The following is a 21,980-nucleotide window of genomic DNA, read 5'->3' on the forward strand; positions in this document are numbered from 1 at the left end:
TACAGACTGATATACGCGTAAAATATAATTAATTTTTGCGTCAACTTTTCTGGTTTTATCCTAAATTAATTCGTGATGATAAGCTTTCCCGGGATTTTCAAATGTCAATACTAATGTTTTCCCTTGAATTCAGCTTGAGAAATAAAACAACGTTATCTTACATGTTATATATATATAATTGTCCATTTCTTCCTCAATTATTGTAATTCATCAGTCTGATTTTTTTTTTTCTTGCACAATTGTCATCATCCAATTTCTCACCGAAATTAAACAATTCGCCGCCAATTTCTTCTGAAACTTTGACACCTTTTTTTTTTTTTTGTTAATGTAAATTTTTGATACCGTGTCCCATTCACATTCACATTTTTTAAATATCCATACGATTTTTCCTCGATATTTTGATGTAGAAATTGAAGGAGAGATGGAGAAATCAAATAACTTCAGGAAAAAATCAGATAAAAAATGACATAAAATCGGTTGAGAAGAAATCTTAAAATATATTATGATTTTCTTCGTGGATTTTATATATTCATTTCGTATACGTTTTTATGTATACCGGTTGCTGCAGACTGCAGTGGACTGGACGAGGCCGTCGAGCAGAACCCTAGCGATTCCGACAAGTTTGTCCTTTAGTAAGAGTCTAACACAATAGCCTTGAAACCTTGAAGACGATAGCCTTGTTCATGTTTCGCCGGAGTTCGTCGATCGGGATCCACCATGAAACAGAACTTGTCGTTCCACGTCGGAATTTTCCGGCAAACCTTATCAACTCTCGACCGGAGCTTCCTCGCCGGTTCGACGTACGACACGACGTAGCTTTGCGTCCTCGCCGGCGTCAGCATTTTGTGTTGTTAAGAAAGTTTTGGGGAAAATGTTAAAAATTATCCAGTCCATATAGACGTACCGGTACATTCATGTAAATTGTAATCCCTGATTTTATTTCTATCTATATATTAAAATAGTCTTTTGCGTAAGATTAAAAGTATATATAAAAAAAAGTTTAGGTAAAAAAATACAGACTCAACATTAAGAGAGCGACACGTCTAAATTTTTTACCATGAAAGTCAAAGCCCATTTCAAAGCCTCATATAGACGTACCGGTACATTCATGTAAATTGTAATCCCGATTTTATTTCTATCTATATATTAAAGTAGTCTTTTGCGTAAGATTAAAAGTATATAAAAAAAAAGTTTAGGTAAAAAAATACAGACTGAACATTAAGAGAGCGACACGTCTAAATTTTTTACCATGAAAGTCAAAGCCCATTTCAAAGCCACATACGGACACCGGGAGAATCTTCTTTGAACATAACATGTAAATTTTTATATTAGCTCAATCGGAATTTGAATATTATAATAACATTAGATTTTGCCTATAACTAGAATCTCAAGTTTGAGAGCTATTGATATAAAGAAAATTGTTGTTCCATACTGTAAATATGGGAGCATATAGATTGGTCATGGGCCAAATAGGTCAATTTTTATATCATAAGAAAAAAAAAATATAACCGGCATACTTTTGGAAATTATATTACAAACCAGTAAATTTGTACGCGACAGTATCTTGGAAAAATTCTTCCGACAGCGAGACAAAACACAGTCGTTTAAAGGGCAAGAGAGAAACAACTATTCGTTCAAAAAAAAAAAAAAGAGCAGTTGCATCGGAGGGAGGAGGGCATAATCGGGAAGCGCAATTGTGGAAGCCAGAAAAAGAAAAACAGAGAAAGCCAGAAAAAAGAATCATGAAATATTAGATCTCAATTAAGCAATTGTGGAAGAAAAGACGAATCAGAGATGAAGCAACGTTGGGCCTCTCACACTGAAATTCCCTAACGGCTCAACGGACATGTTCCAACCTAGAAACTCATCCCCGGCGAGAATGATCACCGGTAAGATCTAATGACTATGAGACGCAAAATCTGATGGTGTAACGATCGACGTCGATGCCTCCGTAGATCGCGACGTACATGCTGAGAGAAATGGTAAAAAAGGTCAAAGAATAAGAGAAGATTTTTATCACCCTTAGCGTTCTTGTTAAGAAGATAAGAAAACAATGATGAGTTTTATTTAAATTGAAAATTCTGGGAACTTGTTGCGGCAGCAACACCACCTCACGCCCCAAGAAGGCAAAAAGCTCATGATTTTGTCCTCTCCTCCCCCTTTTTTTGACCGTATTTTCTTTTCCTTTTTCCTTGTACGCAAAACCCTAGCAATTCCCATCTTGTAAACTGTAAAACCTAAGGGAAAAAAAAAAAGAGAAAAAGGCCAAGAAAATGACGTTGTTTGGTTCAAAGAAAATTACAAGGGTGTAATCCATGATTAAACAAAGATTAGGGCAAACCCACGGAATTAGATTACTCACAAGTGTATGGTTAAGGGCCTTTCATGGACCGACATATATGTTTTACTGTCAGATATCTGATATAAATTACGAGGATTAACATATTAGTTCAAGCTCGTGTGAAAAGAAATTCGGGCAGAGAAAGCGATCTCGAGAAAATGCGAGCAGGATATTGAAAAATTAGTGATCTCGAGATGTGTATATACTCATACGTATGTATACAGTACATCTACATGCATGAAGAAACTGAAATTACCGAGTGGCCGGCGGACCAAAAGATTCAATGTTCTCCATCAACGTTCTGGAAGAAAAAAGCAAACCCAGAAACAAGATGCTAGTTAGCGAACGTATACATACCCAAAAAACACGCATAACATGCTCGAGTATGCACAGATTTATACGGGCATATATATATATACACATATGCAATATATAAGCACGAATATATGGATAGTAGAGAATAATCAACGGGAAAAGGGAAAACTAGGGTTAATAAAGTATAAAGGAATGAAAAAACAGGGAGCTCCCTTCAGTCCAATCAGAGAAGATCTAAGATCCAATTTGTCTCCGCATCATTCATTCATCTAACGGGTCTTCGTTTAACTCTCCTTTTGTCGACTCGTTATTTGGATGAATGAGTCGGAAGCTAATTGGATCATACCAAAACCCTATGAATGGACTCAAGGAAGCTCTCTATATTTGTTTCTCCCAAATAATAATTATTAATAATAATAATAATCAAATACCAACTGCATCTGCGTGTGTATGCATAAATATGTATTTGATGTAAAAAAAAGGATACCGTGTGAATGGATCTAGAACCCTAACTATTGCAAAAACAAGATATTGAAGAATATGCAGCACTAATAACTTTTGAATAAAAACGAAACCCTAGATCATATCCCAACACGTATAGTAACAATAAAAGTTTTTATTGATGATATCTGTATGTGGAGAGATTTAGAGCGAGAAAGCGAGTGATAACTGAAGAAGAGAAGAGAGAGAGAGAAGTGATGAGGAAGATGGAAGGGAATATACATTGGATACAAGGGTTAGAGTGATGATGGGTATATATACAGCTCGAAACTTGAACCATTTTTAGTTCATTTGTAATTCTTTGATGAGGTTTGATTATATGCCCTTTTTTTTATTAACTTCATTGGGAAGATGAACGTGGACATAAAATAATAATGAAAGGATCTTGCAATTAATTTAATGTCTATATTGGGTAATTTCTTTATATAACCTTTAAATGTTTTTAATGCCTAATATCCTACTTTATATATATGTATATGAATAAATTTCTCATTTAAGGTATAAATATCTATCATATCACTTTGCATTATTTTTTCTAAAAATATTCTCACAGCTTGATTGAAACTTATTGAATAAATATATTCAGGCCATTTATTATGAGCCATTAGATTTTCTAATTATCAAATAATAAAATCTGAAATATAGAAACTTTTATATAGTAAGATGGTTTATAAAAAAATGCCATTTATTAGGACAATATATATATATACACACACTAATCGTTAACAATTGTTTATTTTTTTTAATACCACTCAATACAAAATGACCGATTCTTGCAAATATATAGTAATTAACAAAAGGAAAAAAGAACTGACAGGGTAATTTAATATATATATAAATATATTTTTTCTCAAATAATCAATATCGTTTTTGTCAAAAAAAAAATCAATAGCGAAACAGAGCTACGTGTATTTTAAATAAAGGGTTTACGAATTTTAAGTTTTCCCTTTTGCAACACAAAGGAAAGGCTCTCAATTCTCATGTCCTTTTTTTTTTTTACCTTCCATTTCAAATTTTTATTTTATTTTAAGCTACAATACCTATATTCGATTTACACAATATAACAATGAACAAGCACATATATATATATATATGTATATGTGTGTGTACAAATGTATATACGTAAAAAGCAACGGTCTTATGTTTTAATTTTTTGCTTAAGTATGGTTCATTAACTTGAATACAATTCTTAAGGTTTCTATAAGCTACAGCACTATAGATATAATTTAGTCATTGTATTGTACACGTTCAAATTTCAATGAATTAGGAAGTTGATTTTTCTGCAAATGAATTACTGAGCAGTAAAAAAAGTAATTTGCATTTTTAATGCTAGAACAGGAGATAATTTAATTTTTATCCTTAAAATTATTCATATCATAGCTTCCAAAAATATGAAAATAATATATTCAATTAGTAATTTTAAATTTATTAAAGTGATATAGAATATTTCTCCACAGACTAATAAAACTATAATAAAAACAATTTCAAATAAATATATGAATTTATTGAAATCTCATCTATAAATATATAATATTTTATCAAATATAAAATACATCTATTAATAAAAATTTTCAAAGTTATCAATTAGTAAATTGTTTCAAAGTTCTACGTACGCTAATTGTATTGGCATTAACTGGCTAATATCTTTTTACGTAATTGTGTTTTTTATGAGTTTTTTTACGTAATTGTTGATACTACTCACTGATTTTTCACATTACTACCACAACAAATTATTTCAGAAAATAATAAAAATACTCCAAATTAGTTATATATCAATCATTAAACCATACTATTTATTTTAGCGGTCGAAAATGTGGGTTTAGACTTTTAGAAGAAGAAAAAAACCGAATCACTATGAAGCCTATGAAAAAATGGGATAAAAATGTGTAGACTAGGTTTAGGGTTTCGCAAAGCATAACAATTTGTTCCTTATAGTTTAGCAACAAAGAAATCTTTTATTAGCTAATGTTAATCTCGTTAAATAATCTTATTCATCAAAAAACAGGTAACGTTACCCAGTTAGCTCAGTTAGTGAAATGGATTTGTCTCGCCCTTTTTCGAGTCCCAGCGTGAGAGGAGGAATTTACCCGCTTACCTCCGATCCCGAGATTAGTCTGGGCTTCGGCCCAAAATACTCGAGCTATCGAAAAAAAAAAATAGATGACGTTTTCTAGACCGGGGACCATCGTCGCTAACGAATTCTCTGCAATTTTAGCGTTGTGTATATCCATTTGATATTATATGTACAAATATTTCTCAATGCATCTTTGAAGTTTATGTAATTCAGCGTATTCAGCCCGGGTAGGATTTCATAAACATGAATCTAAAAGTAAATTAAACCAAAAACAAATTGAACTCAGTCAGATTTCAATCGGCTCTCCTCCATTCAAAACTAAGCAATCTAAATTTGCTAACTTCTAGTTAACATTATTAATTTGTATTTACAACGATTTATTAATTTGTAACGATTCTTAAAGTCTTACTGAATACGCAGTTGATGTAACAAATTAACAATAACAGAAATTAATTTTCTTTTCAATATTAAATATTTTTATCCTTCACACCCATTTTAGGTTCTTTACCGGAAAAAAAATCATTTTAGGTTAAGTGGAAAACACGTGAGCGGAAATACGTTTTCCTCTCGAGAGAAGAGATGAAGTTTTTAATTATTTTGTTCTGTTAATTATTTCAATTATTTTAAATATATATTTAATTCGTTTCTAAATCACATTCTAACTCAAACTTAATTATATCTTATTAGATATGAATTCATTTTATATAATCGACTCAAAATAAACATTACTTGACATATATTTATATAGTCACGAACGATATTCCCCCTATCATTTTTTTTGCACCCCGATATAGTCCCTATCTATATTAAAGTTTTAATATTCTCAATTTGTTTTTAGGTTTTAGGTATTCTTTTTTCTTTAGGTTTTGGAAAATATATCGAGCACTCAGGGGACAGAAAAAACACGAAGTGACCGGTAACATAGACTCGGTAGATAATGGACATGAATTAAACATATTTTCCCCGCAAAAAATAATTTATTTTTCATCGCAACATATGTAAGCCACCAAGCAATCTATATCTATGTGTGTATATATATATATATTCGGAAAATTATATTATATTATAATAAGCTCTCTGGGGAGATCACATCAGATGCTTGCATACTGAAAATTATCGTCTTGTCAAATATGTGAAAATAAAAATAATAAAAGAAGGCCTACTTGCATAAAATTGGTAGCTTTTATTTTGTTATAAGCTACACAAAAAAAAAATATTTAGTCTAATCAAAACTTTTTCCTCAGCTGTCCATCCGCCCATCTAATCTTTATTCTACTCTTCTCCTCCTCCATCATTTCTTTGTTGGTACAACCCCCCCTTTTTCATGTATAATTATATATTATTCATATTATTTTATATTTTTTCTTATAGTTTTTCATTGAACATAACCCCATGGTCCGTTGTTAATCAACGTATCATCTCTTAATTTTCTTTTCAACTCGCTTAGAAAGTTAATGTTTACTCATGCTCCAATCATCATCATTTCTATTTTTAAATTTTATTTTTACGAAGTGTTTGAAATTTTTTGATTCAAAATACTATAAGTTCATTACAGCAAATTTCAAGTACAGGCCCAACGCGGCATGGCGGTCCATATTATATTAATCATGGATACAATCCGCAGAAATTCATTCAGTGATATATATATATTTTTTTTATTGGCTTGGAGAAACATCATTCATCTATACTAGTTGGGAATGGAGAAGTATTTCATTTATCCTAGAATATATTTTATATTTTATAAAATATAATTAATCAAGTATATGGAAGCAAATGACTATGAAAGAAAAAAAAATCCATACCAAAAAATATTTAACAAGAGATCGAAATTAATTATAATAAAAACCACTGGTAAATGGAAGAGACAAAAGGATTCGAATTCCTTTTATTGGACAAATTGGGTTGTCCCATGATTTGACACTGTCCTTCTACAGCTGTCTCAACACATTTTTCTTATTTTTTCCAATATTTCTTTATTCCTTACTTATTTCTTAATATTTTTACTTTTATTTTATAAAAACATTTAACTTATCATATAAAATAGACAGGTTAGACGAAAAAAAATACAAAATAATGCATATTTCGCATCACAAATTCCAAACGAATAATTTAAAAATCTGATCCGTGAAACTTGAATCATATTATCTGCAGGTCTTTCTTGCCATTGATGCCGATGGCCAACATAATGGGTACACGTACGCAATATATATATATATATTATTTGGATTATTTATAGTTATTAAAAAGTATTTATCTTAAAATATTTTTTTTTCACGATTGCCATTATTTTTTTTGTATTCCAAATTTCAATTAAAAAATATATTTGTTTTATTCTATATCAAATTGTAATTTATTCAGATTGAATTTTTGATAAGAACATATTATTTTGAAAAGCTCTTAGTTTTATTTTGTTTTCAGTTATTCTTATATTTATTTTAAATTTAATTAAAAACCAATCAAGTTATATAAAAGTATTTAAATCTTCTAATTTATTATATTGGCTTTGTACAACCAAATCAAAACATGTAACATTCTTATGATAATTGGCTATGCACAAAAAAGAAAATTGCTCCCAACATGGGCAGAAATAATTAGTGTTATGTTCGGATTATATGTATTATATATATATATACATATATATATATACATATATATATAAAAGAAATGAGAGGATGAAGAAGAGAACACAAAGCTGGGAGACAGAACTGTCAAGATTCCATGGCCTCTATAGAGGGCCCTGTTACTTACTTGAGTCCTCTTGTAGTCTTGTGATCATCACCAAAAAAAAAAAACTTTTTCAACGAAAAATGTATTGCTTCAAAATTAAAACACACAAAAAAAAAATAAATGACTACAAACTTATTAAGAATTTATTGAAATTAAAAGCTTAATAATTACGGAATATTGCATAAATGCTTTCTCAATATTGATTCAGATAATAGACTATTTAAACCGTAAAAAATACATTGATTTATTTTAAAAATATTATAATTTCTATACCACAAAACATTGATATAACGCTTTGATCTATATATAGTCGAAAATTGAATTAAAAGAATCTGTAAAAGACGACTTAGCCCCGATAAGATCTGCTGGATTATTTTTTGTAATAGATCTTATTTTAGAAGTGATGATGAGGAAATTGAAATTCAAATAATAAAATTGGGAAATTGCAGCAAATGTTTTAAAAGAAAAAAGAAAAGAGAAAGGAGGGGATGGGACGTGAACGCTTTTTTCTTGCAGTGAAAACGCAAACGCACAAGTCATGGCTTCTTTTACCTGTTCTGTTCTTTTTTTTTATTCCAAAATGATTCCCTATTTTTTCACATCAATTGACATGACTCTTCAATCACTATTATATATATATACCATGTATACGAATATATGTATATATTACTATCTCTACTCTGTTTTCTTTGAATATGATTGTAGTATATATATACACACACACACAACCATTATCACAATATATTAACAAATTTTTTAAAAACATTAAATGATTTGCTTATTCTTTTGCAAAGTATAAGTACGAACGAGAGCCATAAAAATCATAGAGTATGTATATATATCAATAAAATCTAATTTACAATTTAAACATTGATATATATATATATATGTGTGTGTGTGTATATATTCTATGTTGAAGTTTGGAATAAAAGAATGAGAATTTCTTTTTTCTTTTTCCAAATATAAACAAATTTAATGAATCCTCGAATAGGGGACTTTCTTATTATATAACAAACAAAAGGACATTCATAATTTTAAAACCTTCGTATATTAATCATTTGAAATGAAATCAGTAATGATGATTGTAACTGATCTTTCAAATTAGACCTTTGGACGTAAAAAAAGCATAGATTCACATTGTCTGGGCATATATTAATGCCTTTTATTACATTATAAATGAATCTGTTTCTGCTTTGCATCATATTATTATTTCTCTGGCTTTTATATAAATATTCCGTTCATTATAAAATGAATTACAATATTCTGATAACAATAAATTATAAGTAAATTGTGCTTGAAATAAAGTAAAAACGAGCATATGCTAATAAATATAAGCTAATAACGTATTTAAATATATTTTAAGTAAATTAATTATTATAAAAGGAAGAAAAAAACGACTGATTGTTTGTAGTCTTTTTTTTTCAAATAGATGTGTTGTGTGTATATATATCCATTATATATGTGTGTGTATAAACCTAAAATTCTTTAAGTTTATAAATATGGGTACATTAAAATTTGTCAAGATTCATGTATTTTCATTTTTAAGTCAACTTTTTTAATCTATGGATAAAAAATATTAATTATCCCACCAAAAAAATATTAATTACAAACTTATTATAGATGTTTAATATATAAAATTATGAACATTAGATTAGCGATACTAAATCCTTGAACCGTACACGATATATATATATATGAATTGGGCCTGATGAAGGCCATATTTAAAGCCCATTAAAGTTTAAAAAATATGGGCTCATCTCTTCTTTTATGTTCGGCCTCGTGGCGGAATGACAATTTTCTAAGAGCCCAAATTCTAAAACTGAACAAATATATGAAATTTGATTCAAATCCGGTATAATTAAAAGCAAATGTTTTGAACATTACATGTCTTTTTTTTTTTCAAATTCAGTATTATATGAATATAAGAAATTTTTATACAAAATGTGGATTAGTCACTTCTAATTTGTCTTTTTAAAGTATTATACAAAGACATTTTTGTTTATTTAAATGTGAATATAATTGAAATATTTAAACTTTTTTTTGTACTGTCAAGATTTTTGGGGAGTGTAGAAATGATGAGTTTTGGCAGTGAAGAGAGAGAGAGAGAGAGAGAGAGAGAGAGAGAGAGAGAGAGAGAGAGAGAGAGAGAGGTATCAACGCCATGATCCATTGATTTTCGCCACTCTTCAAGGCACTTTTTCTAAGCATGCGTTTACATCCTGATCATTATCCCAAATCACATTCATATTAATATTGAAAATTGTAGGTAACAAATGATAATCAATCTACTATTGTGTGTGTGTATATATAATAGCATAAAAAGATTTTGCTTATAAACTCGTATATATGTTAGGAAACCATGTATCAAAATAAAATTTCTAACCATCTTCCGTGAAAGGATTGATCTATAATATATATATATATATACATACATATTTGAGTATTCAATTTAAAAGGATTAAACAAGATGAGGTTTAACAAGGTTTAAAATACCATTTATTTATGTTTATATTTCCATTGAAAAAGATTTATGTTTGTGGGGTAATTTCTCTATATTTTTAATGTCATTATTTGAAGAACAAATTTCTTAAGACTTGGTGGAGGTTATAATATCATATGATTCTTTCCGGGCCTACATCTCATCAAAGCTCTCACTTCTTTATTAAGCAAAACTCTATTCGAAGAGGATTTTTTTCTTCTTCTAAAGACCAAAAAAAAAAACATCAAAACATGAACTCAATGTCTATCCCTTGTGAATGTGTTCTGTTTCTTCTGATCACCACTTTGTCTTCATCATCTTCATCGTCTTCTGTCCACTTCAACTCTACGACAATCCTCAATGTTACGTCACACCATTCCTTGGACCAATCCCTCGAGAGTTTCGCCCTCAGGGCCTTAACCGGCCGGCACCATAACCATACCGGTGCTCTGTACCGGGCAAACTTACCGGGAAATCTCTCCGGCATCGAGGTCTCCGTCGTCCGCCTCACCGGGAAAACCCTTTGGAACTCCGGAGCTAAGTTCAGCGACTTTGTAATACCGGCGAGGTCAGTTTCGGTTCCTCCAGCGAGAAGAGTAGCTGTAGTGTATCGAGATCTGGGAAACTGGTCTAACCATTGGTATACGGTTTCCGGTTACCGGTTAGTGACTTCGGTTTTGGGATTCAGGGTTTTGGATGTGTCGGATTCAGACAATGTCAGAGAGATCAGTCTCAGGACAGAGAAGCCGATAGAAGTTAAGTTTGAGGAGTTGGCCGAGGACCCAGATGAGAAAATGCTGGCTAGAGTCAGATGCGTGAGCTACAAATCACAGAGCGGCGAACCGGTTTACATGAGCCGAATGCGGTTGCCAGGTGTGTGTTACGGCTCCCGCCATGGCGATTATTCGGTGGTTGAGCCATTGGAAGGGAATGAGAAGGAGAAGAAGAATCGTGGGTTAAGGTGGTTGTGGGCAATCGGGCTCGTGTTAGGGTTAGGAATGCTAGGGTTTATAGGGTATGTGGTGGTAATGGGGATTAGGGTTTTGAGATCGAAGAAGATTCAAGTGATGGAGAGGGAAGCAGATGATGGCGAAGTCTTTCAAAGCAGATGGGTCGGTGGAAGTAAAATGCCTTCTGCAGCTGTCACAAGAACTCTGCCTGAATCTGCCATTGAAACCGCTTAAGTTCTATATACGATGTCTGTATGAACAAAGCTCTTCACTTTTTTGAGATTATATATCAGTTTTTGAAGCACTTAAAAAAAAAACCGTATACTCAGTTCTAGGGTTCTTCAGCAGTCAGTCCTTACAGCTCTGCTCCAAGCACTGGATCACGTCTCCGACCATGAAGTCGTTCCAATCACCGATCACAAAGCCCGCACTCGTTGCCCTTCCTGACATGAACCACGTCCTGTTTTCAAGAAGGAGGACGGTCCCCTAAATGATCGGCTCCTCAGTAGCCTCATGGCGGCAGCTCAGCTGACTCGGCCCTCAGTCACTCGGCAGCCTTCTCCACGTTCCATTTCCCGACGTCTTCTAGTAGAAGGTAGCCTTCTCCACGATCAATGTTTCCGCCCACCTCGTCCAACTGTAAGTCCTCTCCGATGCAAGCTGAAACTCGACTGTCTCTGGATTCTCCCCCTGGTTCATCGCATTTATTTATGGCGACTATGATCGGTGAGATTTTGGGGTACAGAGCACCGGTACTTTCACCACATTCACATAGTTCTAAACATTTGGAAACGGCGTTCTTACGCTTTTGCGGAAAGCAAGAAAAAAGAACGAGAAAATTTGCAGGAGAAACGTTACATTCAAAAAGATACCCATCAAACACAAGATTCAGATAAGTACACTGAACAAAAATTGGAGAAGAAAACGAGACATTCTCGACAAGTTCTTCATTGGGTTTATCCATTCATTTATTTATATACCCATAACCACATCTCAAGAAACGAATCGAATGAGTTCCGGAGTTATGCAGATGACTCACTCCCATGTGCATGGTTGATGATCATAAAGAAGCGGCAACATGGCCGAACAATGACTTACGGATCTGCATTCAAAAGATGCAAATGTCCAAATTTCAGAAACGAGGATGAGAAAGTTTCTTTTTTTGAGAGTTTCGTAAACAGTTTTAGATCTCTTTTGTGTATCAGAAAAGGCAATTAGCATGCTGCTCTCTTCGATTTCCCCCCGACGAAAGTGGCTATTACAGAAAACAGAAACAGAAGCATGGCTTTGCAAATGATGGAACAATAAGAGAAGTTACTTACATCTGGGAGCTTATTACGGAAGGCGACATCCAAACGCGCATCAAGTGTGTTCTCACACACAATTTTCCCGTCGCGAGATGCCATCACAACGCCCCCAGAACTACAAAACATAAAACCATAGATTTATCATTTATACATCAAGTTATAGCAACGATGTTTTGAGCAAATATCTATTTTTGCATCCAAACGCGTCTCTTTTTCCTCCCCTTTTTCAGTTCTCTGGTTTTTGGTTCGTTGTTTCTTGCACATGGAGACAAAGAGAGAGAGATTTACCAGTGGAGACCGTGAGAATGGTGGTGTTTAGGAGGAGGTGGAAGGAAAACTTGGTGATCCACAATGATCTCTGGAGCATGGATCTTGAATTTTGCAGTATATTCATCCTTTGCGTTATCAAGCACGAACTCAACTAAGCTCAAGTCCATTTCCCGACAACGCAACAAGACACAAGGCTCTTTCAACCGAACCAAACACTGCAACAATTGAAACCGAAATCTGTAAAAGGCCGCAGAATGTTTTAAATGATTCGGTCCTGTAAAGTTCAGAACGAGAAAACCCATGAAGTAATTACATCCTCAAGCACAAAAAAGAAACATCAAGTTTTTGACATTTAAAAATCATTCAGTAGCATCAATTATGAGGCTCTCTAATGAATCTGATCATGTTTTTACTAACCTGAACAATCAGATCCTTCAGAAGCCGTCTGTAGGTATGGACATCACGGCTCAAGTTCAGAAGCTCCTTTGATGCATTATCTTTCATGGCATTGACTACATCATTCTGTGCTTGGAGAACTTCGATCCTTGAAGTATTCAGCTGCATTGAGTACTCACTGGACAGGTATGAAAGACAAAATCTCAACTTTACATTTCGATTCTAAAAGAAAGTCAGTGTTATCTCCACAATCAGAATCCAAAAGAAGAATACATAAAAATTTCAGCTGTGATCAGAATAAGAGATGCACAATGTTTTCGGTATTTCAATGGAGAATGGGAGGAACCCAGTAAAATAATAAGTGTCAAACCCGGAAGATTGTGATGTAGAGTGCTTGAACTGTGTTCAGTAATCTCCAGGAACTAAACCAGACTAAACCCTAAGCCTACTGCTACTGCATTCCTCAGTTTCAATGGCAGAGATGCCGTGATCCAAAGACGATCCAACTTAAATAATACTGAAATTAGGAGAAATAATCGATCGATTAATCAACTGAAACTCACATCTTCTTACGGATTTCGACTTGCTTCTCCTTCTTCTCGAACTCCTGCCTGATCTTCTTCTTCTCCGCCTCGACCAACTGCAGCTTCTCGATGTTGAACTCCTGCGTCGATTCAAATAACGGGATTGATCCGAGTCATAAAACCAGCCCACATTTTACCGACCGGCACAACAAATGATAAAAAAAAAATGCGATCGTACTTCTTCGGCGGCGATGGCGATCTCGTTGGCCTTCTCTTCCGCCTCTTGGCGGATGAACCTCACCATCTGCAGGAGCTGCCTCGAGACATCTTCGTCGTTCATCTTCTCCAGAGATCTTCTCCGTAGTTTACTCTTCGGAGATTGCAGAGATATCTCTTCGTAGCGCAGAATGAGAGATTTCTCTACGACAGGAGGAAGACGGGAGGGAGAGACGTGGGTGGGAAGTTTTCTCAACGTGGGGAAGAGTAACGATTTCAAGTTGTTCATGGAATTTAGCAAAAAACGGGATACAGTTGTTCAAGCTAAAAGGCAAACGTCAAGGCGTCTAAAAGAAAAGGACATTACATTATGCACGAAGGCCCAAGCCTTTCTTCTCCAAGCAATGGCAACCCGAGGCCCAATAATAATAATAATAATAATAATAATAATAATAATAATGCAATGTAAATACAAGTAATAAAGATTAACCATACTAATTACGGGCATTGTTTGTTCATACCTCATCATTCTTATATGCTATAGTTAACGCATTTAGTAGTACGTCCATATAAATGATATAGGTGAAAAACTTACTTTGTTATTTCACATACATACATGCATACATACATGCATACATACATACATACATACATGCATACATACATACATGCATGCATACATACATACATACATACACACACACGCATTACATACATGCATACACGCATTACATACATACATACATACATACATGCATTACATGACATACATACACGCATTACATGACATACATATATATATGTATAGAGTGAATTATTCAAAATGTTTTGTTATTGGAAAGGAAGATTAATACATAAGTACGTCATGTTTGTTGGATTCGCATCCCCTTTCCAAGTTGACAAGGCATTGTCAAACACCACAAAGCCCCAAATCAAAGAAAGTTGGCAACCTTTATTGCCCTTTTTTGGACCGTTCGTCAAGTCAAATTAATGAGTTTTCTATTTTTTATTTCAAAAATAAATTCAACGTGTCGGGCGTAAGTGTATAATTTTCATTTTCATACATATAAAAAGAGATGCATTTTATTTCACATATTTTTTGTACACATACACTCACATATATATATATATATATATATATATATATATATTTTCGTGTACATATTTTAAAATGTTGTATGATAATACATACACTCATTATATATATATAATTGAAATGTTGCCTTATCTTTCACGTGAATTCTACATTAAAAAAGGATTTATTTTTATAATAGATTAAACAAAATAACATTGTTTTAAATTAAATTAGTTTTATTTGTATCTGTTTTATGTGTTGTTATGGCACTTTTATTAATTGTAACATCCCACCATCGTGTCAATATCTATATATTAATATATTTTTAATTATACAATATGGTTAATTTGGTGGTCGGTTCATAAAAATAAAAAGTTTGAATATCACTACTTAAAAATAGGGGTGGCCAATTCGGGTTTCGGTTCGGTTCGGTCCGGTTATATTCGGGTTCGGTTATTTCGGTTATAGAAAAACTATAACCATTCGGTTTTTATATAAATTCCGGTTCGGTTCGGTTCGGTTATTTTTCGGTTCGGGTTCGGTTCGGTTTTGGTAAAAAGTTCAATTTTCCAAAGAAAATATCGGTTATTCTCTCGGTTTTTTCGGTTATTTTTTATTCGGTTCGGTTCGGTTTCGGTTTCGGTTTTTCGGGTTTAAGTAAATCATAACCGTTCGGTTTTGATATCGGGTTCGGTTCAGATACGGTTATGTCTTATTCGGTTCGGTTCGGCTTGGTTATTCGGTTAATAACCGAAATGGTCACCCCTACTTAAAAATATAAATTAGAATACTAAATATATTGTTTTCTTAAAATAGTATAGTGTCTAAAGGCAGATAATATAAATAAAAATGATATTACCTAAAAAATATGAAGCAAAAGCAATTAATTATTCCCTCCATGCGTGTACAGGTAGTTAATTCAGTTAATCATGGCGGCATGTCTAGATCCGCCCATCCCCATACCGTTCATGATTGCCAGCTGTCATTTCTTTTTGGGTTTAATTATATTAATTACCTGATTAAATAGCTAATCAGAATGTTATTTAAACGTTACAGTGAATGATTTATATAATATCAATTACAAAAAAGGGTTTAAATAAATTATACCCAAATTACGTAGTGATGATTATAAAAAAAATGATGAAATTTCTCGAAATGTTTATAATTTCTGATCGATTTTTTTGGCAAAAATATGTTTAATTTTTTAGTTAGGATTTTACTTATTTGATTTTACAAATCAGATCAAATATTACAATACAAATCTAAACAAAATATAAAGATTGGACCAGATTAATTAAGAAACAGTTAATTAACCTCACAAGTAGATGATCCCCTGGCGAAATTATCCGTTAATCCGTTCAACAGAGTCTCTTTCCAATTTTCAAAGTTGTGATATTTTCTCCCAAAAAGACACCCAAGATCCCTTTCTTCCTTCCGTCTTTACATATACGCCTCTTCACGGGCATACATCGGAATCTTCTCCCAAGAAAATTTCTTACGATCCAGATCCCAGTCTGAGTGTGTTCGTCGTTTTTCCGGGAAAAATTAGGTGTTTCTTTCCCGGAAAACGTGTGTTTGGGGTGATTTTCCAGGGTCTTCCGTTTCAGTTTCGGCCTCACGAGGGTTTGCTTCGTGTTCCTTTTTATCCTCTCTGGACATCTTTTGCGACTTTATCGGCGAGGAAAGGGACTTAACAGTTGAACAGGTGGTTGGGGTTTCGGTTTCAATCCACAAGAACAACATTGTGAGTTTTCTTGCTGGATTCACAAGAAAGTTTCTCACGAGCTCTCTCTCGTGATTTCTCTGCCCTTTTTCTGGTCAAAATCGTGGGTATACGCCCGATTGTTTCGTAGGTTCACAATGGAATCGTCCGGAGCCGTTGCTGTTCGGAGACCATTCGTTGACTTCGCCAAGGACAGGAATGGAATCGATCAGATTCTGCTCCGGAATCCCAAAGGAGCTTCTGTAAAGGTGAGAGCATCTTCATTCCCACCTACTTTTTCTAGGAATGAGATGAAATGGACTTCGTGATTCTTCGATTTAGGATTCGGAATCTGATTCTCAGGTTCTTGAAAGTGATCGTAGATCCTCGTACACCACACCGACTGTTCGATGTTTTTCCTCACCCGAATCTCTTATGTTTGCCGCCTCTGGAACAAAAAATTTGGTGGCTTTATTTAGAGTTGGTGTTGCAGTGTAAAGAAATCGTATTGATTCTCCGATTTCAGATTCGAGGTGAAATTTTCTAGTGAATAATTCGATATCTGATCCTTGGATTTTCCTGCGCCAACTGTTCGATTTTTACCTCTGCTGAATCTCTTAATATCTTTGTTAAACTGTGATGATTTAAAGCCCAATTTTCTTATCTATGAATGTTTCAAGGATTGGTAATACAATTCTTGGATGCTCAAAACTTATAAGCGGGTGATCTCAGAGCGCTAAGACCTTTCTCGTCCATTTGATTGGCCGGAGAGTTCGGTCTCTTTGATTCATGGGATTGTATTTGTCGTCAAATCTCATGATTAGTAGAGGATAATCAGATGAAAACTCTTGGGAACGTGGTTTCGTGTGAAACCCGAATTAGAATTGTTCACCTTAGAGCTTGGTTTTGATCCTTCTTGAAAAGTTGACCTAAGTCATTGTTATGATCAAGTTTTCAGGTTAGGTTTGGTCTTCAGGGAAATCTGGGCATTTCTGTTTTTAGAAAATGATAGCCTATGGGCTTTCTCTTGCAATCTTTTCATGGTTGAGGACCTAATCTCGGTTTTTATGTTTCCGCCAGTCTAAGATTTAGGTTTCAGTCCTTGAATAAGCTATTGGAACTTCACGGCCAAGTTCACGATTCTTGACTAAGCTATTGTTACTTGAACTGTCTTAGTTGATGATTTTAGAAGCTGATAGCTGCAGATTTTGTGGTTTGATGCTTTGTTCAGATAAGCTTACATGGTGCGCAAGTTCTTTCTTGGAAGAATGAGCGTGGTGATGAACTATTGTTCACAAGCTCTAAGGTATATCATTTGGTTTTGGTGTTTCTCCAACTCCATTCATAACATTTTCCAGAATTAGATGAAGCAGAATAATGTTATTGTTTCAGGCTGTCTTTAAGCCACCACATCCAGTACGAGGAGGAATCCCTATATGTTTCCCTCAGGTACCATTCTCGCATCACAAGAATATATTTCCAGCTTCTCCATGAACTTGGACGTAAGTATATGGGTTCTGATTATTTTGTGAATTGGGTTGATTAACTCCGAAAAGTTTGGAACTCGGGGATCACTTGAGCAACATGGGTTTGCAAGGAACAAGATTTGGGTTGTGGAAAGAGATCCGCCTCCTTTGCCCTCGTTTGATCCAACAGACAAAACCTATGTCGATTTGGTACTTAAGCCGTCTGATGAAGATTTGAGGATTTGGCCTCACAGGTTCGATTGCCACGAAACTATATATACATTTTTAATTTGTTGATTGGTCAGATCTCACTCGGAATGATCGATGATGTTGGAATTGTCTCAGTTTTGAGTTTCACCTGAGGGTTTCATTGGCATCGGATGGGAACCTAAGGCTGATATCCCGAGTCAGGAATATAAATTCCAAGCCTTTTAGCTTTTCCATTGCATACCACACATACTTCTCCATATCTGATATCAGGTAAAAGACAAGTTTTTTTCTTTTCTGGATAAAGGGGTAAAGGCTAAGTTATCATACTTTGCATTTCATCTGCCAAATCCAACATTCGTTTCCGGTTTTCACCAGTGAAGTTAGGATTGAAGGGTTGGAAACTCTTGACTATCTTGACAACTTACTTGAAAAGGAGCGGTTCCAATGGGAAAAGTATTTTCTAAATATATGGCACAACACGTGGCATGATGAATCACACAAACCTCCAAAGACGACAAGAACGTATTTCAAGGTGATATGTTCATAACATGGACTTATGTTTGTTTCCATATATAGAAATAAACCACGTGGATTGAATATTGCTGGCTAAAACTGAGTGCAGGTCGACAGAGTGTATATCAGTTCTAAAGATGTCGTTGCAGTATTTGACCATGAGAGAAAGCGGACTTTCCTCATCAAGAAAGAAGGGCTACCCGATGTTGGTAAAGAAAGATCTTCCTTCTCTTACTCTCAAATGCCTTCCGTTTGGTTTAGGACTTGCCTGAACTGAAATGCATCCTCCCCTAAACTGGTTTGCTAATACCAAACCTTAACCGACCCATTAACCGAAATGCATTTTCTGTTGTTAATGGGCAGTGGTATGGAATCCATGGGAGAAGAAATCGAAAATATTGGGGGATTTGGGAGATGAGGAGTACAAGCGTATGCTGTGTGTTGATGGTGCAGCCATTGAGAAACCCATCACCCTGAAACCGGGCGAAGAATGGACCGGCAAACTGGAACTCTCTGTTATTCCTTCAACCTGATAACCGGAACCGGTTATCCTACCCCCGGTTTAATCTCTCCCTCTCCCTCTAATTCTTTTTTTTTTAGTAAACAGCAGTCTGATTTTTCAGCCAAATCGAAAAATAAAATTCGAAGGACGATTTGGATGGTCACCCACCATTTTTAGCAAGTGACCATATCCTAAAGTTTGAATCTTTTTGTAATAAAAATGTTAAAAGTAGTGACCATATAATATACAGGCCAAGTAGATGTTGTGATAACTCCAAACCAGCAAAACCAACGAGGAAGCAACAAAACTCATTTTCGGGTATATGTTTTTTTTTCTTCTATTAAATGTATTATATGTACGTGAGGATTGACAATTCGTAAATTGGCAGTTTTTGATAAATCAAAATCATGTTGTTGAATAAATGGTAGACAACCCCATATGGCATTTCACTTTATTTGTTTAGTTTATCATTTTCGTATATAATCTCACAAATAAAATGTTTATTAAGATTGTTCGGTTACATTTTATGTAAATTGTAAACTATCATCTTTTGGTTATCAAGCTAATGAATTAATTAATGTACTTCGTAATTTGTAATTTACTGAAAAATGATTTGTTTCCAATATATTTAATTATTTTTTATTCATATCTCAAATAATCATTGAACTTCTCTAAAATTTTACTAAAATATATTTAAAACTAACAATCCTAATATAGGAAATTGATGTTTTATAAAAAAAAGACAATGGACAGTAAAATGTCAAAATATAACAAAAAATTTCTGATACGGACGGGGATCATACATTAAAAGTTATCCATTGTAAATTTAGATTTTATTTTGCAACTCGATTATTTAAAGAGCAAAAAGGATTAACTATAAAAATTACCATTTTTATGATCATTATAGTGTAAAAGTATATAAAAACTAATTTTAATATTTGTGACGATTTATTACAATTTTAAAATCAACACTAATCATCATCTAATATGTTTTTTAATCAAGTATTCGATTAATCACTAAAACAATAATGACACCAACTACTTCAATAACATTGGATCCATCAAAATATAATTATAACGGCGGGGGACAAGGTCTTTAAGATGAGGAATAAAATAATTATGAAAGGGAAATGAAATTATGGCTCTATAATGATAGGCCATAAATTCCATTAATACGTAGGACCATGCAAAGATTGGTTACGTTGTGCGTTGAAATTGCATTTATAAAATATGATGAAACCAATTTCTCTTATTTAATCGTACAAATAAAGATTTCGGGCAACTTCATTACACACACTAAATGCAAATAAATTAAAAATCAAAACGTTAAAAAGGAAAAAAAGCATAAAATTTTCGATCTTAAATTCTTATTTCATACCTTTTATCTGTCTTGGTTTTATGAATACTTCCATAAAAAAAATCCGTATAAATGGCAAATGAATGTTTTATAATTTCGTTAGTCCGAAAAATATCGTTTTATACTTTCCAAAGATACACACATAGACACATATATATAATATATATAATGTTGTATATTTGAAATTTTGGAAATTGTGATATCTTTAGAATATAAGATAAAAAAAATGGTATTTGCTTTACAAATTTTGTATTAAAACCATGAATCGAATTTATTTTTTAAAAAATAAAAGTCTTAAACAACATTTAATATCAATAATACCAATAGAAAGGAGTAGTAATTATATGGATATAAATCTCTACATCTTTCTGTTACTAGTATTGATAAGTTCTAAATGGACCGATTAGTCTAAACGTACCAACATTGACCATAAAAGTCAAAGCTGATATGAAATTTGGGTAACTCTCTATCTAAATTTTGGGAAAATAATAAAATAAAGGGAAAATGACATTTTCCTACACCAACTTTGCAAAATGTGACCTTTTCCTACACGAATTTTTAATTTGACAAAAAACTACACCAAATTATCAAATGTGCCAAATTGATACACGAACTACCCAATTTAACTGCAATTTCCTACACAATCCGAAAACGGTGTTAAGTGTCCGTTAACCGCTGACGTGGCACGCCACGTGGCGGCTGACGTGGCACGCCACATAGATTTTTTGCCACATCAGCATGCCACATCATATTTTTAAAAAATTCCAAAAAATATGAAAAAAATCGATTTTTTTTAAATTTAAAATAAAATAAATAAATAGCAATATGTATATATATATATATATATTCATATATATTCATATCTATATACAAATAAAAATATAAATATATATACAAAATAAAAAAACATACACATATATATACAAACATCTATACAAATATATATATACATATACATACAAACAAATATATTTATATATACATATACATATATAAACACATATATATGTATATATATATATGCATATACATACATACATACAAAATAAAAAAAA

General features: G+C 33.2%; 3 protein-coding genes and 1 long non-coding RNA gene across 5 annotated transcripts; 2 read left to right on the forward strand and 2 right to left on the reverse strand.

Annotated features, from left to right (window-relative positions):
- Nucleotides 1–2,074: 2,074 nt before the first annotated feature.
- Nucleotides 2,075–3,388, reverse strand: LOC109116253. Its single transcript, XR_002023773.1, has 3 exons — nucleotides 2,598–3,388; nucleotides 2,363–2,418; nucleotides 2,075–2,237 (listed from the first exon to the last, which is right to left on the reverse strand). It is a non-coding gene; the product is annotated as an uncharacterized LOC109116253 (long non-coding RNA).
- A 7,233-nt stretch (nucleotides 3,389–10,621) lies between these two features.
- LOC104814855 lies at nucleotides 10,622–12,145 on the forward strand. 2 transcript variants are annotated; one of them, XM_010543083.1, is made up of 2 exons: nucleotides 10,622–11,005; nucleotides 11,126–12,145. In XM_010543083.1, the coding sequence occupies exons 1-2, from the start codon at nucleotides 10,689–10,691 to the stop codon at nucleotides 11,619–11,621; spliced, it is 813 nt and encodes a 270-aa protein (XP_010541385.1). In that variant the 5' UTR covers nucleotides 10,622–10,688; the 3' UTR covers nucleotides 11,622–12,145. The 2 variants fall into 2 exon arrangements, with proteins under 2 accessions (XP_010541385.1, XP_010541378.1); XM_010543076.1 differs by having other exon boundaries at nucleotides 10,622–12,145.
- A 96-nt stretch (nucleotides 12,146–12,241) lies between these two features.
- On the reverse strand, nucleotides 12,242–14,352 carry LOC104814871 (V-type proton ATPase subunit E1-like). Its single transcript, XM_010543092.1, has 6 exons — nucleotides 14,123–14,352; nucleotides 13,924–14,024; nucleotides 13,382–13,538; nucleotides 12,983–13,179; nucleotides 12,710–12,809; nucleotides 12,242–12,489 (listed from the first exon to the last, which is right to left on the reverse strand). Exons 1-6 carry the CDS (start codon nucleotides 14,222–14,224, stop codon nucleotides 12,448–12,450), a joined length of 699 nt encoding a protein of 232 aa, XP_010541394.1. The 5' UTR covers nucleotides 14,225–14,352; the 3' UTR covers nucleotides 12,242–12,447.
- A 2,188-nt stretch (nucleotides 14,353–16,540) lies between these two features.
- LOC104825047 (putative glucose-6-phosphate 1-epimerase) lies at nucleotides 16,541–19,891 on the forward strand. Its single transcript, XM_010557296.2, has 9 exons — nucleotides 16,541–16,919; nucleotides 17,029–17,146; nucleotides 18,109–18,183; nucleotides 18,270–18,326; nucleotides 18,434–18,597; nucleotides 18,689–18,823; nucleotides 18,929–19,085; nucleotides 19,176–19,275; nucleotides 19,430–19,891. The coding sequence occupies exons 2-9, from the start codon at nucleotides 17,036–17,038 to the stop codon at nucleotides 19,597–19,599; spliced, it is 969 nt and encodes a 322-aa protein (XP_010555598.1). The 5' UTR covers nucleotides 16,541–16,919; nucleotides 17,029–17,035; the 3' UTR covers nucleotides 19,600–19,891.
- The last annotated feature ends 2,089 nt before the right edge of the window (nucleotides 19,892–21,980 follow it).

Source organism: Tarenaya hassleriana, unplaced genomic scaffold (genome assembly GCF_000463585.1).
Source record: "Tarenaya hassleriana unplaced genomic scaffold, ASM46358v1 Cleome1, whole genome shotgun sequence".
Taxonomy (NCBI): domain Eukaryota; kingdom Viridiplantae; phylum Streptophyta; class Magnoliopsida; order Brassicales; family Cleomaceae; genus Tarenaya; species Tarenaya hassleriana.